The sequence below is a fragment of the Pleurodeles waltl genome, chromosome 2_2 (genome assembly GCF_031143425.1).
Source record: "Pleurodeles waltl isolate 20211129_DDA chromosome 2_2, aPleWal1.hap1.20221129, whole genome shotgun sequence".
Classification (NCBI taxonomy): domain Eukaryota; kingdom Metazoa; phylum Chordata; class Amphibia; order Caudata; family Salamandridae; genus Pleurodeles; species Pleurodeles waltl.
This window is the reverse complement of record NC_090439.1, coordinates 1025126550-1025146068: the sequence shown is the minus strand read 5'-3', so window position 1 is coordinate 1025146068 and position 19519 is coordinate 1025126550. Positions and strand designations below refer to the sequence as shown.

The 19519-nt window shown below is 43.7% G+C and overlaps 1 protein-coding gene across 2 annotated transcripts in view; it reads left to right on the top strand.

The window, feature by feature from the left end:
• The window catches only part of KCNQ3 (potassium voltage-gated channel subfamily Q member 3), a 660337-nt gene that overhangs the window by 357619 nt on the left and 283199 nt on the right, over nucleotides 1-19519 (top strand). For both annotated transcript variants that reach the window (XM_069220769.1, XM_069220768.1), the window contains exon 2: nucleotides 17865-17955. In XM_069220769.1, coding sequence (XP_069076870.1) covers nucleotides 17865-17955 — 91 coding nt within the window. The remainder of the gene's footprint in view (nucleotides 1-17864; nucleotides 17956-19519) is intronic.

Below are 19519 nucleotides of genomic sequence, written 5' to 3'. Positions count from 1 at the left end.
ACATATAATCTCACGGATTATCATTGTAGTCAAGGGTTATGGTGTTGGTCACCCACTCTGAGAAACCCTGGGTGTGGAATTTTACTGTGATGATTCTGGTTTGGCCAGATTAGAGGGGCTGTATATTGTTTAACCAACTGTAATTGTGTACATCTTTTGATTTTCTTATAAATGTATGCCTGATAGTTGCTAGCTTCTGTACACTTCTGTTGGTCTCGTTATATATGCAAGGGTGTTGCATTTATTAAAATATCTACTTGTCTGTGGGACAGATTGCTTTATAAATGAGCCTGATCTGTAAAACAAACCCATGTGTCCCTTTGGTGCCCCATAGTGCGTCAACAAATGATGACAGCAATCTCATTATATAAGAACTAGGATAATAGCCTCTCTGATTATGCAAGGGCTCATACTATAGTATGGTTTAAATACTAGCAGTTAGCTTATTTTATCACCTTTCTGAAGATCTACACACTGGGACTGTAAGTAGTGGTAAGCAGTAGTTCCAGGGTTAGAATTCCCCTTTGAGTCTGTGCAAACCTACTAACTTGTATGTTTTAGGGTTTTTCACCAGCTCTTCTCTAATGTTTTTCAATACTGAGAAAGTTTGAAAAGTTGCTCCTGATAAGGCCAGAAGTAAAACTAATTCCAGGGTTAGGGAAAATAGTGGTTGGATGGAAAGTGCACTTGTAAATGCTCAACAGATTTTTGTGTGAGCAAATTTACACATGCATATTTGCTCATGCTGAAATGCAGTTCATAAATATTTTCTAAGAGTATGATTTCCTGTCCTACTTCTGTAAGTGCTTGTAAATTCATGAAAATCATAAATCTGCACTACTGCAAGGACATATACCATAGGTGCACTTTTTCACAAAAGCATATCAGCAAACAAAGTTGTTAGTTCACTACCAGGGACTACTGTGGCAATGTCTGCTTTTTTAAACCAAAAATTATTTTTGCGTTTTGCCAATGTCTGTTATGATGTAGAGGACAAAGCAGCTCCCACAACAATAAAGTCATACAAACACCTTGTCAAAGCAAGACAGGCATTGACAAAATCAAGAGGCTGACCACCAATATTAGACCTATTGGCTTTGTCAGTGCTTATTTTCATGTTTCTCATAATTTTGTTGACACTGGTTACACTGATTTTCCATTATAAATACTTTCTGAAAATACTAGCAATCATCAACACGTTTTGGTAGGAATGGTATCTAAAATTATACAGAAGTTTGGAATACATTTTTTTCCTAATTTCAGTTTTTTGTGCATCTGAAAGTATTTGCATCTAATCGCAGATCGTTCTGGGAGCACTATACATAGCCTCATATTGGTAAACTTTGCAAACGTGTGCAGACATTTTTATACTGGAACCACTGTCACTAGTGCAGCCCTAGCTTACAACATTTCCTTAGAGCTCTGACCCTAATAAAAAAGGCTTTGCATTAATAAACCATAAATATAAGTTTGAACACCCTTAATATTAACACATATATTACCAGATGTGCAGACAATGCCCTTCCCTAATCTGTAATGTGATACTGTAAACTGGCAGCCAAAGGGTTTGTGCTGCAGCACAAAGAAACATGAACACCTATTGTTGTTGACCCCAAACAATGTCCTGGACGTCAGGCTATAGGAATTCCACACCCTCATATATAGTGACAAGCCATTGGTAGAGGGTAAAATTCTTACCAGCTCACTGGGAAAAGGTATGCCAGAATTCTCAAGTGTGATCAGTTTATAATGAATTATGACAAAGCAAGTAGACTTGGCTTCTTGTGAAAAGCATGGCCCTCATTATGACCCTGGCAGCCCATGGACCACCAGGGCGCTGTGGTGGTCTCACTGCCGTGGGATCGGCGGTGCAGACTGCCATATTATGACTGTGGTGGTTTGGCAACCGCCGGGCTTGAGGTTTCCACCTGCATCCCGGTAGGAGTCAGGTAACCTCTGAGGTTATTCCGACTAGGGATACAACAAGCATTTTCCTGGTGTTCTCACTGCCACAAAATGCTGACAGAAAGGTATCCCAATGACAGGAACTTGTGTTGCTGTCATTGGGATACTCCTCAAACACCTCTGCACACATGCACGCATGCACACACACACACACACACACATACACACACACAATCACACACAGACACCCCCCCACTCAAACATGCACTCAGAACATTCACCCCCATAAACATGCATACATACACATCACACATGCACGCATACAGTCTCCATCCACCACCCCCCCCTTAGTCTACATACATACATACACAACTGCCTGCGGCTGGGGCGCTCTTGGGAAAAGATTGCTGCAGTCATATTGAAGGCCTATGTGTTAAACAGCCTTTAAGGGTGAATTGTTATTACACTGTGCTAAAGCCTGTAGGCAGGATTTTGTTACATTGGATCTCTATTAATGTAGTAGGCAAGGGTTTTGTTACTGACCTGAGCGAACCATGGAGATAGATGGTTCACAGTCTAGAAATCCTTATTATGCTCTATTAATCAGGATTTTCTACTTTTTGGCAACTGTATTGTGTAAATAATTATATTTGTATTACAGTATACCTGAATGTTGCTGTTGGACTTGGCCCATTCTGTAGGATCATCCTCAAACCTTTTGCCTTCACTCCTCCCATTTCTGCTGAATTCATTTTTGTTGGCCGTTTTAATGTGGTGGTCCACATCACCGCACTAAAACGCAAAGTTACGCATTTATAGCACCTCTCTCACCATTGGTGCAACTTGCAGACACAAGCGGGACGGGAGTGCTGCCTTTTAAGCACTTCATGATGTGCAATCACGTGCTGCCCTGGCACAGTGTGTGACTGCAGCACTAGTACTTCACATTGCAGAAAAGTACACTTTCATGCGCCGGCATGGGGGCTCAGACAGCTGTGCTGAATGCAACATTATCGTAGCTTCTGCAAGTCTCAGCCTGGGCCAACCGATGCGGCATTCACATGACATGGCGTCACGTACTGCAACAAAGTGGGTGTCCATTTGCCGACACACTCTCTCTCTTGAGTGCGGGAAGCATCCGTTATGCTTCTTTTTAGTATTCCACTTCCCGCTGTGCGGCACTAATTGGTGCCTCAGCCTGTGAGCGCGATGCCGACATTCACAATCACTGGCTTGTGAGAGGTGGGTCGCAGAGTCTCATTGCAGAGGCAGGTTCAATCATCAAGGGAGATGAATGTACAGCTGGATCTGACTGCCTGTGGCGGTGCCTGCTCAGGACTCCCCTGGTGGCCTCGGCTCACTCAGGTCTGTGTGAGCCATTGTGCTTTTCTGATTTTAACACTAATATGTTGATTTTCAGCTGCTAAGCAGCCTGTGTGAGGTGCTTTTCTATGCTTTGCCACTCTACAGATTGCACAGAGAAACACATTCACGTCTGTGTAACTTTAATGGGAGCAAAGTTACATCTCCCTCCATCTATTGACCACTGCCAAATCTCAATTTCCTATTACAGCGAGCGTGCTAAAATGTAAATAAACCTGTAGCAGTAGAAAGATCTTAATGGAAATGAAACTTTACTTCTTTTTATTGTTTTTGCACCACAAAACAATGGTTAGTACAAAAAAGAGACAGTGCATATCAATACTACATGAGTATTCAGTAATATTACAGACTTCATCATTAAGCCAATGATCATCGTAGAAGTGGTTGTAGATTAGTGACCTTCCATTTCAAGTGTTTTACAGCAGTTTCAAGATATTTTATAGAACTTGTCATTGCTCAAAGTGTGTCAGTTTCGATATTTATCTCTTCTCATGCACTTCATTGCTTGGTTTTACTTGTAAAAAAGTGTCACTCTAGGTGTTACACATTTCACAACTGAATGTCACTTTATGTGAACTGACACATTGGAATATCACTTATGAACTAGGTGAAAGCTTGCCAACTATAGGGTCGGAGACGGGGTGATGTGGTACTTAGAGCCATTGTGGTGCATTGCAACTGTTACTTAACTGAAGTAACATTCAGGTAGCGGGTGCTGCAGCGCACCGGTCCCCGGTGGTCGCTAACTCAGGTATTAACGATCATTTGTATAGACTAGTGACTGAGCTAAGTCTTTTTGAAATATTGGTACTTTGCAGCAGTTTTAAGATCTTCTTGGAGTTTATGGTTGCTCAAATGAGTATAATTTCTGTTATTTATGTTTCCCTTACCTTAGTTACTTGATTTTACTCGCAAGAAAGTGTCACTCATAGTCATTGAAATATCACTCATAATTACACTTAAATTATGAAAATGTAACACATAACTATCTGAAACTTTGGCAGCTATGTAGCATGATACTGTGGCTTGACAAAAAAAAGTACAACAACGTGGTGTAGGAAGGAGAAAACGGTTTTCTATCCAGAAGTACGAACTTCAGGGGTGCCTTGAAGTGTGTTATTCCTAGACCACGTTGTTGCACACCTCATGTCAAGTCAGTCAGTGGTGCCTTGAAGAGGGGGATAACGCGCGGCGCAGCACTCCTCTCTCACAAGCTTGTCACTTGAGTCCAGATTTTGATTTTGCGTCTCAGTACCGCAAGGACAGCGGTTCTAACCCTGATAAAATGATGTACTGGGAGGAATGGAAAGGAGTGCACCAGAAAGTGCAGCACCGACGGATAAAACGTGATTTGCTTTAGAATTCAGTTTACTTGCAAGAACCCTTACACTTTAGCACTGAGAGATAAAAGCACGTCCTAAACCGCGTCTTGCATTTCTGGGATCCTGCAATGCTTCAGTACACAGGACTGATGGCAAAGGAAATGCTGAGAGATTAGAACATTGAATTTGCGGTCAATTGCAGTTAAGATCCGGGGCTTCCTTGCCAGCATCTGATAAACTAAACATGACAGCGCTGACAAGGTAAGTCTCAGGTTATTGGCATCCTCTAACCGTAGGCGGATTCACTTTCAAGTCAGCAAATCTGCGTTGCTAAAGCTATGAGATCAGCTCGTCCTGTCCTCCACTTAAACATCAAAGGTGCAGGAAAGCATTGACACCAATTAGGGATAACTAAGGTTAATAGTTGGGTGTAGGTTTAAAAGTTTGATTTCTTGAGGAAGAGGGAGGTCGATGGGTGCACGATGTCATGCCTGCTTCCCTTGGCACTTTGCTGATTCAGTTGAATAATGAGAGGGCATTCTGCCCAGAGAGCACTGTCCTATCAGTTCTATACAAGACATGTTCAGTGCAAGACCTTACTGTGATAGGTACCCAATACCAGACCTGCTCCTTTTTAAAATGCCTTTTTCATTTTGGGGCTTTTAAGGAAGGTTAGTGCCAGCGCTTGTCATATTTGCTAAATTTTAGTGTGGGTGCAGTTTATCTTTGTGTTGTGTGGTGGCGGGTGGTGAGCTTTGAAAGGGGTGAGGCGCAATACCTGGCCTGAATTTCTTCAACAGCGTCTAGAGTTGTGCGTTGGTCAGATTTTTTTTCTTTTAAAAAAAGAGGTGAAATCTTGCATTTTCCTGTACAGTTCTCATAGGAAAAAGCTAACTGGCAATAGGTACTGCAATAGCACAATGGCTAGGGGCCAAGACATATTGCTTACCCTAAACCCAGAATGAGCGATTTGGTCTTCCATAGAAGTCCTTAGTGCATATTTCCAAGATAGAAAAGATTCTCCATGTTAAAAGATGGAAGATTCATCAGAGTCATTAGAGACTCAACTTCTAAAATCAGGTCTATGTTAACTATGGCACAAAAAAAGAGTTTGTTATTTCCGCCTGGCTTTTTTTTAAACTGACATTAAACATGCTTGGCTGTTTTCATATGGCAAGATTAGACACAATTCTCTTACTTTCCTAAAATTCTGCTCACTTCCCCTGACAATACAATCATGCATTTTCGGCTCCTTAATCTCTTCTTCCACCAAGAAGATAGAACAGATAGCGCTGCAGAGGTCTGCCTCGGATACCATCTCAGCCTTGGACAGGGGCGGAAGTTTAACGCCTACAGGGAGCTGGGGGGGGGTCTTGTCATCCCACCCGTACTGTTCTACAGGGCTGTAATTGGTGACAAGGGCTTTTAGATGCCCGCCCGTTGATACTCCTAGCATATTGTGCGCTTCTGCAAGGCATGCGGAGTACGGTTTGGGTGGACAATGGATTGTGCCTGTGTGAAAGGATGTTTCCAAGTTATGCCCTCACATGTGCACTCCAGCGAGCCATTTATAGAGTAAGGTGTTTACTCTGTAACCCAATCGCGTTTAAAGATTCAGCTCTCCCTGTCAAAAAACAGAGCAAGGACGGGCTCAGCACCTACACGCACAGCGGGAGTTTTTATTTTAAAAACACATTCTACCAAGTGCATGTTGCCATGCAGCACAGTCGCTGGGAGGCTTCTGTTAACCTCCCAGTGCGCCAAATCTAGGTCTTGGGTGGGAGCTCAAGACATATCCCGGGCGCCACTCCTAGGCCCTTAAGGGTAATCCGCACTGATGTTATGTGCAGGCGTCCTTTAAAGTCTGAATTATGCAAAAGTAAAAGGCTCAGACTTGGAATTACAAGGAATGCAGGATTAGATGTATTTCTCTAAATATATCCACCTGCTGAAAGCAGTTTGAATGTGTTCTCTAGATGAACCGGTAGTCTAGAAACATGTGGAAAAAGGCGCTGTAATACGGCGTTATGAGTGTTATTACACATTCCACACACAGAACATGTAAAGCCTGGGCAAAGGTAAGGGAATATTGGTGGTTAACAGAAGTACCACCAGTGCAGTGTCACTGCAGCACTTTCACCGAGGAGCCACTTGTGATGGAGCTCTCGGTGGTCCGCTGCCCTAGGATGGTGGTGCTCTTTAGTGCAGATGAACCATAGCATTATCTGATTAGGTTCATTTTTAGATTTTGCATCTTGTATTACTTAAACAAACCTAAGAAGGGCTTTGGGCCCACCCATTGCTAACCATTGCTAGAATTTATTGTAATTCTTAATTTCTTGCTTTTCATTGGTGAGCACGTGTGTCACCTTTCAGTTTCTCTTTGTGTTTCTTCCTTCCCTGAAGCATGGACCAAATATTGATTGATTTCTTTATCAGTGTTCTTGCACGCTGCTCCCACTCAGATTGTGGTGCTCTTGTTTTTAGATTTTCTTGCAAGACAACTTGATTATTATTGTTTTCCTTTAACTTTCAAAACAGCTTAAGGATTGGATAGAATTTTGTAGCATCACGCTTACCTCCCTTTACCTCTACTCACCCCAAACCCCAAAATCCCCTTAACTCCCTTTACCCAACCTACCTTTGAACCCATAAATCACCCTTAGCTCCCCATACCTCTAAACCCCAAATTGACCCTTACCCACTTTACATCTACCTACCCAGAACCCCAAATTCACCCTTAACTCTATTTACCTCTACCCATCCTCAAACCCTAAAATCACCCCTTTCTATCTTTACCTCTACCCACCCGCAAACCCTAAAATTCCCCTTACCTTGCTTTACCTCTACTTACCTTGAACACTTAAATAACCCTTAACACCCTTTACGCGCCTGTGAACCTTAAAATCACCCTTAACTCCCTTCACCTCTACCCACCTATGAACCATAAACCACACTTACCTCCCTTTACCCCTCCCCATCCCTAAACCCTTAAATCACTTTTTACAATTACATGTAAAGCTGTGGTTCTTAATCTGTGGTTTGAGAACTCCAGGGGTCTGCATAGCCTACTCAAGGGGTCCACAACTGCTCAGACAATTAAATGATAATAACAAATTAATTAAGTGTATATAGCTAAAGAAGCAAAATTTGCGATAGAAACCTTTAGAATGTTCTGTAAACGTAAAGGAATGTAAAACTGGAGGCTAAAAATTAGGTTTGTAATCTCAGATGATTTGTGGAGGCAGTACAAGTGCATCAAAAAGAATATGGTATGTACTATGAGTGAAGAGCTCCAACCTTCCTATGAAAATTAGGGTAGTTTTTCATATTGCTTGTGAATTAAATAAAGTACTTCATCATTTGTGTATTAGTTTGATGAAGGATTGTTTCTGTTTTTCTGTGCCATTCAAATTGTTGAAAATGCTTAGATCATGGCCCTCAGCTTTCAGTAATGATGCAATGGGGGTCCTTGGATTCCAATAATGATTTAATGGGGTTCACTGAGTTTCTAGTAATGATCGAGTAGGGGGTTCTCAAAGTCAAAAGGTTAAGAACCACTAATATAAAATATGTTATTAAAAATACTTACCTGTGTGATAAAGTACTGCTTGGTAAAGGTACAATTACTTACTCATGTGGTACTTACCTGAGTGTTAAAGACCGTATCGTAAAGGTCCTGTGTGCCAAAGGCTGCTTGGTAAAGCTTGTTTCCCTTCAGGCAGGATAAATCCCTGCCCTCTCCTTACACACACTCTGGCCTTCATCTCTGCACCCCTGCATATTATGGGGGCACTATCAGTTGTTTTATTCCCTTCCATATGTTTGGCAGCCACCTTCACCTCTTTGCCAATCTGCCGCCTTCTCCCTCCATACACCATCTCACCTGAGAGAGTGCATGCGCTGTTGTCTGCTACCCAGTTATGTTTACTTTCAAATTTGGCCACAGTTGTGGAGAAAGCGCGGCCTCCTTAGGTCCTGTGGGGAAAAGCAAAAATTGATTTGCAAGTCTATGGGAGTTCATGGGTCGCTAGAGTGCAAATTTGTTCACCAGAAAGGTGCGAAATCGGAGATATAAGGCATTATGAAAGATTGTTGAGGTTTTGAAGTGTACCTGTGATTGAATGCTACTGGAGTTATTGTCATTTGTTCCTAAAAATGTTTTTTTTGTGAAGACAGAGGATAATCCCATACTAAAAAAATGGATCACTGCCCTTCATGCTCACAGTGCTGTTGAGATGGGGACTCTTTTACTCGTTTTGTGAGAACTCGGTCAGCTCCATACTAGAGAAGTTGCAGTCTATGCAAGATTTTGTCTGGGGATCCCGGCAATGGCGGCTCATAATATCTGCAAATACTGGGACAGGCACAGGTGGGCATGCATGAACTCCGTAATTTCCACCCATCCACTCACAAATGCAGAGATACTCACATCCACAAGCACACTCTTTCACATCAGTCCATACAGAAGGGCACATACTATCATCCACCATTCATAAGCACAAACACCCAAAGACATTCACACATTTATCCACACGCAAATATACATTTATACATACATTCACGCTTTCACAATCCAAAAAGCACATACCCTGTTGCGAAGATGATAGCACAGGACCAGCAGGATGCAGGAAGGCAAGGCAAAGGAAGGCACTGGAGTCTTTGAGGAGGGGAAGGAAAAAGACAAAATCCCTCAGCCCCCTATCACTGAATAACCTTTTTGTGGGTCAGCCAATGAGAAAAATACCTTTACTAGCTTCAGTGAGACTTGCTGGCCCCACCCTACTCTGTGAAGAGGTGTCATTGAGTTAAACCTAAAATGCCCAGAGCTGAGTCTATTGGTGATGCTCCCTCTAGTTCTAGGACATTGCAGGACTCTGCCAGGCTGATGAGACCAATGCCATAAGGGCTGTGAAATCTTCAGCCCAGCAAACCTTGGCTCAAGCTGTGAAGTATCTGCTCATTAGTGCACCGAAGGCACCAGACTGCATGACCCTGACATGGTGATTTTCTGTCTGGCTGAACTTTGCTCAGCCTGACAGACACTCATGATGCTTTGGAAAATGGAGGTGGGCAGAAGCCTGGCACCCGTAATGACAGACCACCATTATATCTAAGATATATTGTTTGCATTGTACAACTGTGATTCAAAGATGGAATGTGCAAAGTGGGGTCAATGAAAGAGAGAAGCTTTTTTAGGAGGTGAGGGTGAGTGGTATGAGCTATACTTATTTGTTTTTTCTAGGGCCAGAGTCCTGTTTAAAATAACTCCAAATCTGTGCTCCACAGTAGAAGGGACTGAGAGAATGTCCTTTATGTAGGGTCCATAAGATTTTATCTCATATGGTTATGAAAATTCACACAAACATGTTTTGTATTATGGGGTCTTTTTTTGCAAGTATATTTTAAATTTTTTAAAATATATAGTCATAAAACAACACTTAAAACAAGAAGATGCTGTGACTCCTATCCTCACCTGAAATCTCCTTACGTGACAGGACAAACACAGTATATCAAGTATCCAGGATAATGTCTCTCACCATTGGACACCAGGTGTGTGCAAGTCCGTTGCTTTGTCAGGAATTCCAACCCCATTTTTATTTCTATAACCAGTGGGCAAAAGTTCTTTTTTTCCTTTTGGAGTGCTCTCTCCATCATGCGGTTACTCCCTTTTACTCCCCAACAGTCCACCCCCCACAACTTCTCAAAATTTGTCACACAGATCTGCCCCTCTGTTTTTCTTTTCACTAATGACCGAGCTGAAACACTCATGCACTGACAAAATCTCTGGAATGCGCTTCTTAGTCCAAAGAAGACGTTTATTAATTCACTACACAAGGTTCCTAAAAGGAGATTAGCATGTTGAAAGCACACGTTTAAAAATGGTCAAAGCAATAATGTACAAATGATTCTCCACTGCAATATACACAGCAAGTATATGTATCTATATTATAATGCAAAGCAAATAATGAATTAAAAAGTATGCATCACCATGAGGCAAGGGCAAAACACCTTCATCTCTCTCCTATCAGCATCAAACCGCCAGATCCCAGAATCGATCGAGGAGGGAGAGATCAATTATCCACACGGGAAGGATGACACACTCCAGCATCCTGGATGTGCCTGTGATCTGCTCTGTCCCCGGTCCATCTGGTCTTGGCCGCTTATACTTTAAACAAACAAGAGAGGAAAATTCCAGACTTTCCTCTCCCTGCAGAAGTTTAGTTATTCAAAAAATGTTGATTGCTTTCGGCTAGCTTTGAAAATAACACGTCAGGATGTGGCCACAATCCCAAGGTGATAATCCAAAACAAGGCCATTCCCTGCCACCTGAGTACATTCTTATCAGCCGATGCCCTTGGTGGGAAAAAGTCCGAAAACAAGACAGAACACACATTGTACAATGTGGAAAATCACTTGCAGCTTTTAACGTGGCAGTGAACCTCAGGCTAAGCTGAATACACCCTCGTAGACCAATTTTGCCCATTTGAAGCACACATCCATCTCCCGCACCCAATCTTGTAATCTTTGGCTTGGCACACTCCCTCATCGCCGTGCAATCTCTCGCTTTGCTAGGAGAAATCCCAAGTTCCCCAGGGTCTTCTGATAGGAGTAGAGATTGGAAGCTCCCACATCACCAAAATTATCAACTGAGCTTGGAATGTGAGTGGTTCCCTGATCGCCACCTCCAACCAAACTTTTTTGCCTTCCCACAATAAGCATATCCTGTGGCACTTCCATAATGTATGCAGGTAGGATGCTATTTTACGTCAGGCATTTGTCATTCATTGCCCTACAGATCTTGTGTAGGAGTGCCCTATTGTAGTAAATATAGTGAAAGATTTTACATTGAAGTGAGCAGAATCTCGTCTGTATGGCCACTTTCTTCTGGTACTACATTGCTTCCTGACACTCATAATCCTCCAGACTGCCTACATCTGCCTGCCTAAATTTGTTAGTTCCCCTTGCTTGTAATTCATGAAGGTCTTATAAGTTAATAAGATAGCTTTAATAGTCATATATTTATCTTGGAGTTGTCTCTCTAGTGGCGACTCCTCCATCATGTCGTCATCTGGTGCAATCTGTTCCCTCATGGCGTGTCTCAATTGGTAGTATTTAAGAAATTGGGAGGGAGCCATCTCATATTCTTCTCTAAAATATGAACACAGCTCCATACCATTCACATCCCATACATCTCTGAGTATGGAGAGGCCAATTAGGTCCCACCTTTGACTCTGCAGGGTTGATACCTACACATATGTGTAGTGCCCAGCCATATTGGAGTTTTGGGGGGGGTCAGCCTCTTACCCCAACCCATTTCTTTAAAAAAGGTGTTGAATCCCACACAGCATCTTAGTCACGTCTGGAGTGTAGGGGATCGAGTTTGGCACTGTAAAGAACATGAAGATATCCTTTCACTCCTAGAGCATCTCAGTCATGTGGATAGGCCGGGTCTTCCAGTGCTGCAAATGCCCACTCATTTACCATGCTAACCTGAGTGGATTTGTAATATTTGGAAATGTCTGGTAATGCTATCCACCATCGTACGTATGAAGGGTGCAGAGGGCCTCTCTTGGTGTTCTGTCCAGCCACAAGTTTGCTCACACAACAACTAATCGTATGAAAGAAGGCCTCTAATATCGGATAAGGGTGTTTTGTAGGACATAAGTTAGTTTAGGCAAAGTAATCATTTTAAACAGTATCACTCTAACCAATAAGGAGAGCAGGAGTGCCCTCCAGTGCATGGTATCAGCTTGAAGTCTCTGTAAAAGCGACGCTAACATGTTCTTATAGTGGGTGGATCCGACCCTGGAAATCCAAAGGTCCAGGTATTGGAAACGGTCCTGTACCACTGTAAGAGGCATGGGGAGAGCTTCTTGAGCTTTCCAGGAACCCAGGGGGAACAGAAATGATTTCTCCCAGATGATATCTAACACTGAGTATCTTCCATATATCCTGAATACCACCAGCCCCAAACTTATGTGTCTACCCAGATTCACTCAGTCAAGGCCTCTATCACCAGGGCGAATAACACAGATGACAAAAGAAAGCCTTGTCTAGTCACCCAGCGCACAGGGAATTTCTGAGAAAGAATACCATTTACTTTAACTCAAGCCCTCCGTGCCTCATAGAGGAGACCAGCCCACTATCTGAATTTGGGCCCTATACCAATTTTCTTCAAGATGGCAAAAAGGAAGGACCATAGCACAGAGATGAATGCGTTATTCACATCCAATGATATTAAAGGAGTAGCACCATGAAGTTCCCGCCAGATATCCCCCATACCTTTGTGCTGGAGGAAGTGATCTCGTTTCCTTCAGCCTATCTGGTATGCTTGTCTAAATTGGGTTCTGTCCATCTGGTCACCTAGCATCATATTAAAATCACCCCAACCATTGTGAGAGCCTCTGGCAGCCCAGTGAGCGGTTTGCTAAAATATGACAGTCTTACCACTTGATGTCCCAGTGGGACATACATATTAACCAAAGCCAGCTGTTCCCCTTCCTATTCACGCAGTACAGCTATGCAGCACCACAACTCATCCATCCATTTCTGTTTCACGTGAAATGACATGGATGTCCTAATTAAAATTGCTATTCCCCTTGCACTAGATGAGTAGCCTGTTATGACCAAGATTGTATATGTTCCCCAAGCCAGGAGTGTCCACCTGTTATGTGTTTCCTGAAAGAAGACCATCATATTTCACCAACGATTTCGTCACCAGCACCCTTTTTATCTTGTTTCCTTCACCATTCACATCCCAACTCAGCAATTTAAGCATATGAGGAGTCATTCCACATGTAGTTGAGTCCCCTCCCACACCCCAGTGATCCGTCATGGTGTAAATAACCCTCCCAAAAGGGTGAGGTGCCCATAACACTCAAAAACCGTGAACAATTAACAATGCCCCAGCTAACCTCTTTTACTACTTTACCGTGTTGCGGTCCCTGAACAGGCCTTCACCCCAACTCACGGTATGTTTGATGCCAATAAAACTTGTCTAAATAAAAGACAAACATCAAGAGTCTCCAAATATAGCTTCCCTATGTCAGGCAGTGCATGGCCCATTGCAGTATTCTTAGCCTCAGATAGTCACGAGACAGGCCATTGTAGACACTGGAGTGTCCCATCCATGTTAGAAAATGTACATTTCAGATTATCCTGTCAGATGTCATTGGAGTGACCCAGGGTGGCCCCCCATCTTCCAGGTTGCCCTCCATTGACCCCCCGATCATCCACAGAGCCAGTCCCCCCCTCAGCTAGTGCCACCCGTCTATTCTCTGACTCCGGCCATGGCACCTGCTGGAGGTCTGCCACTACTTTCTGTCTCTCAGACTTGGCCTGCATTTTCATCGGTGTGGCTGATGATGTGTTCCTCCTTTTCCGTCACCTCTGCTGTTCCTGCCAAGGTTGGGGCAGTGCGGTGTCATACCTTTCAGTCATTAGTTGGTACCCCTTCTGTTCCAGCCAGTCCTGAACTAATGCTACAGAGGTTAAAAAGTGCAAGCTATCTTTATCGATGATCCTCAATTTCACTGGGAACAGCATGGCATAACACATGTCTAGGCTTCTCAGATGTTTGAGCCACAAGTAGAATTCTCGCTTCCTCAGACACTGGCACAGTGTGCATTCCATTGTCCTCTTGAGACATCACCCAGAAGCTGTAATGTGGGCCGCCTCCGACAGGCCCGTCACACATGAGCATAGTAGCATGCAAGACTGGGCTAATATTTTCCCTGTCCTGTTACAGCACCAGTAGAGCTCTCTCTTGCGGGACCCCAGGCACAAGCACCACCTGCTAGTTCCTTGCATCAGACAGTTCTCGGCCAGAACCTTGGGTATTCACCATTAGATGCTGCTTTACTCTCCTCAGTGTACCCTCAGGTCAGTTACTCCTGACCCACTAAGAAATCCGCCATCAGCATTTATAAGACATATGTCAGTGGGTTATATCAGCGGGACAATCAGACCCTCCACAGAGCACCCTGAGAGAATCATGCATCACCAACACATGCCATGAAAGGGAAGAAGGAGGGGGCTGCCACCAACAGGAACCAGCAGTCAGTCAGTGATAAAATGCATTGCCCTTCACTGGTGGGTGGAGGAGACCCATCATGATGGGGAAAATGGTCACTGCACCAGTGTCCCACACTTTCACTGTCTCCTGCGCCATGACTTTTCGGGCACGTGCATCCCCCACCACTTCTCTCCTTACCTCCTCTACGGTCTCGGTCTCCACCATCTGGAGTTCTCCTAAGCCCAGCGATTCTGCTGGGCACGTTACTGACACATATTTCTCTTCCCCACCACTGTAGTCCCAGACGTGTGCAGGTGCAGCAGCTGGCTTGTGGTTTTGTTCACCACCGACCCTGGGCCTCACATTGGGGCGTGTCAGCTTCTATCCTGTCTGTGTGGGTCCTCCAGTGTCTTTGCCATAGCCTTTGCTCCTAAAAAGTAAATCTGACTGCTCCTCAATCTCCTCACTGGAACAAACACTTCTGCATGGTCCTGCCAAAGGGGTGTGTGTGACCACCAATGCACCCTATGTGCTGCCTCAGGCAGACTTCGGGGGAGAGGAATGGGGGGAATTCCCCCTGTCTACTGTAGGTTGTATTTAATTCAGGAATCCCCTGGGGCGAGCACGTGTCACTGCCGTCCTTGGTATCTGGTAAATCAGGGCTGCCATCTGGAGCGTAATCTTATTTAGGGCATCTGCTTGTGGCTTCTCTTGCCCCACTTCACTCTTTTGTGGACATTTCTGCACCTGGCCACCCGTCTTGTTGGCTGCTCTTTACTTTCCCCTGGGGCCAGATGCTTCCGTCATCTATAATTGTAGGGTGATTGTGACTTCCCTTCAGATCTGGTCTAGAGGGCTGAAGTTGGGCCCAGGGCCTCCCCTGCCTGGTGCAGCTCCTAGTGTGTGCCCCACTCAGCGCCAGCAGTCTCATGTGTCTAATTTCCCTGGGTTTGCCCTACGTGGCTAGGGTATTCCTAGACGTGGGTCCCCTGCTCTTTGTGCCACTTGATTCAAGCTAGCCTGGTTAATGAGTGGTGATACCTTGAAGCTGGAGCCAGGATGGTTGTTTCCGGTCTAGGGACCATCTGGCCTGGCAGTTCGGTCTAAACTGTTCCCATGGGAAGCGGGGTCAAGACTGATTTGCATATGACTGGGTCCAAACTGGGGAGGCATGGTGAGCAAAAGAATAATAGATTTAACTCAGATATGTGACTGGGGTTGAATGTTTCAGCACTCCATCCATCATCTTTCTGTGTTGCGATGCTCTAATCAATGCCTCCTCTTCCTGTGGCAAGGACTTTACGTTTTCAGTCCTTCTTCTTTTCACTTCATATCCATAACAGTTCACTTTCATTCGAAGACAGCTGGGTTTTTGCCTGCAGCAAAGCTGTCCAAAACTTTCCATCTCACTCACTCACCTGCCTAGACACTAGAAGTAGGGGTACAGGAGGTGTTGTAGCACCCCTAAAGTATACATGTTGGAGTTCAGAAGGAGAATGAGTGATCAAGATACCTTCAAACTTTGTTTTCAAGGTGTCACATTTTCTGTGTGTTCAAAAACAAAGGTCAAATGTCAGACAATGTCTTCTTACACATTGCTGCCTATGCTTTTAAATGTGGAGATTTGCGTTCCCTTTCCTTTTTCCAACTGCAATGTGAGAGGATTTTGAAATGAGAACTATGTGACTATATTGTAGTGGTACATGGTTTTTGAAAAAAGACTGTAGGATGTCGATATTACACAATAAAATGTAAAGAAATGTAAAAAATACTGGACAAACATTTCATTTGTGTGATGGTCAAATTATAAATATTTGCAGAAACACAATTTCCATACATTACTGTTTGCATGCTGTATAAAGTTATTAATAAAACTGCATGTCTGCGCAGTTTTAGTATCAATTTCAATGTAAAATGTGCTGATGTAAATGTCAGTGTGCTACCACACCATTCTTTAGTAATATATTTGCAACAGTGTGCTCCAAAATGTACCGCCTGCTACATAACACATCCTGACCTCTCTCCTGCTGAATGGGTGTGGCTCATTTGCTGTACTTGTTCTTTTGGATTTTCCACAATCCTTATGAACACAGCGATTTAATTAAGATTGCAGCCCCCACTCTGATAAAAGTTGCAGCAGCACCAATGCCTCTGGGCTGTCTTTGGCCAGCCAACCTACACCTCCTTATGCTCCAAAGCCCATTATGAACAATCTCTTTATCAGCCATTTTGTCACCTGATCTTGCTTCACTGGAAAATTCTCCTTTTTGTTGTCAGAGCTATACATACTCTACTTGCATTCAAAATTGCAGTCAAAACTCACTTACTCCTCTGCGGATTTTTTAATTCATTAGCACGCATAATTTAATAGCGTCCTCCTACTCCCAGCTATTTAATGTATAACATGTATCCTAACTTTCATACACAGTTATGTCCGGTCCCTTCCCTCTAACTTATTGTGTGCATCGTGGTCAATCAAACAGTGTTCCATAATTTCCCATCTGATCAGGGGCGGCTCCTTCGCAATGGCGAAGGAGCGTTACCTCCCTGGCTAAGCCAGGAGCTGAAAGGTAAAACGATATTTGTTTATTGTTTTACCTTTCAGCTGCTGGCAAAGCCAGCAGTGCAGGGAGGGGCGTGGCAGGGCTGCAAGAGGTGGGAGGGGGGATGAGGAATGGAGTGCACTGAGTACGCATGTGTGTTTTGCTGGCCGTCTCAGGCTGGCCAAACGCAAATGCACACTTAGGTTTCTCCAGCCCTGCTGTGTTTAGCAGCCGGGCTGGAGAAACTGCGCAGACCCCAGGGTTGTGTCTGAGAGGCAGTTCGAGCCACTCAGACCAATCCTGATGCTGCTTTCATTCTAGGTCTAGCATGAAAGCAGCCCCATGATTGCTGGTGAGCCTGTGCTGTTGTTCTAGTGAATGCTGGAACACCAGAAGAGGATTAAGGTGGAAGGAGGCGGCGTCGGCAGTAGGTAACTTTTTTTTTATTATTATTATTTTTAAGTCCCCCTCCTGTTCCTCTCTCCCTCTGCCTCCCGCCCCTTGAGATTTGAAACAGCCGCCGCTGCATCTGATAATGTCCTTATGCACTATTGGACTACTGTGCTCACCATTTTGTTGACAAAATGTGGTTTGTCTTAAATAAATACAAAGGCACATTTGTAAATGCACTTACTTGTTTGTTATATAATCATGAATGGCAGAATGCCCATACAGTCTTCTTTTTATGTTTAGGTTTTTGATCGTCCTTGGGTGTTTGATTTTAGCCATCTTGACCACATTCAAGGAGTATGAAGCAGCCTCTGGAGACTGGTTGCTGTTGTTAGTAAGTACATATGCTTTTATACACATTTCTGATTGGAGATTTGTAGTAAAGCTTTGATTATTTTTCTTGGACTTTGTATGTTTGGGTCCATAATAATTTCGTATTCTTTTCTACTGACAAGCATATATAAATATAGTTAAGATGACAATTGCAGCTACCTGCTCATGTGTAAAATGTATATCACAGTGGTTATGTACTGATATTTTTGATTGTCTAGTTGTTGGGATCAATATCGTTGACACACACGGCTGAAGAAAGCAGTACCATCCTTCCCTTCTTCAAGCCTGCCCTTTGTAGCTCTTCTGACAGGCGAATGGCCACTGTACCCCCCAAACTATGAGGGCAGTGACTGCCATTGACCAGAAGAAAGCTGCTGGCAGTGTGATTTTAGCTCAGGGGCACAGCCCTTTTTAACTTTGCCCTCTGGGGAATCTGACTATGGCCGGGGACCATCTTCTTCCACAGAACTGGAGCCCCTTGACTGTCTTCATGTGTTGAAATGTTGGATGTTGTGCATGTGTCTCACGGCCACCAACATTAGTTGTCATGTCTATTTGGGACACCATGTGTATGGTTAAAAAGATAGTGGTCACACTGCAAGCCTGTGCGTCAGAAACATGGGATGGGGAATAGAACTAGTCTGCGCTGGAAACTTCGGCAAACAGGACAAAGAAAACTGAAAGGACAGTAATACTATATCTCTCAACAGACTTGGTGTGCTTGTGTAATAACTACCTGGTTGTTATTGCACATCTAGGTGATAAGAGCTAGAGCCTGTATGTAAGGTCAATTGGACATAGAGTTGAAGCATAACAATGCCTCGTTAGTTGTAGTGGCTCTTGTTTAAGTATCAGTTTGCACCTGTTTGTGCATCCCTTATTTTTGTTATTTTGTCTATTTCTGGTTCCCTTTCATTCATAATTCCTGCAACTTCCCACCATTAGCATGTTTGTTGTGCTTCACACTTTTTGGGTTTCATCTCTTATTCTGATCTCCTCTGTTCCAGTTTAGTCTGTCTGTGGTGGCATCCTCTTGTTCACTGTTGGTATCCTGGTGTCTCATGTGCTCTTTACTGCAACTTCATTGTTGAAACAAGTATACCTGAGTCTCTCCTGCACTACACTATCTGTGCAGAGCATTTACTTCTAGCCTCATGCTCTCCTTACAGCAAAGTCGATGTCTGACCATTCCTCTGCCAATGAGGCTCCCCTGTAATGCTCTCACCTTTAATAAATCCATTCCAGGGACAAACTCCAGACCTGTGTTTCTCTCTCACTCCCTTTTTCTGTTCCACCTGCCCCCTCCCAATTCCTACAGTGGGTGTGTTACATTTTATTACCTATTTAGGAGTTCAGGGATGGCAAGGTCACCAGGGAGCTGACATATTTGTGGTGGACAAGAAACCTCCTCCCTAGGTCTAAACTTACCTGTCACATAGGGAAGGCTTCCTTTACTCTTGTTTTCTAGGGATGTGGAATTTAATAAAATATCTACTTGTTCATGGGAAAAGTTGCTTCCTAAATCTACTTGTCCTGTAAAAATGTTTACTTGTCCCTTTGGTGTC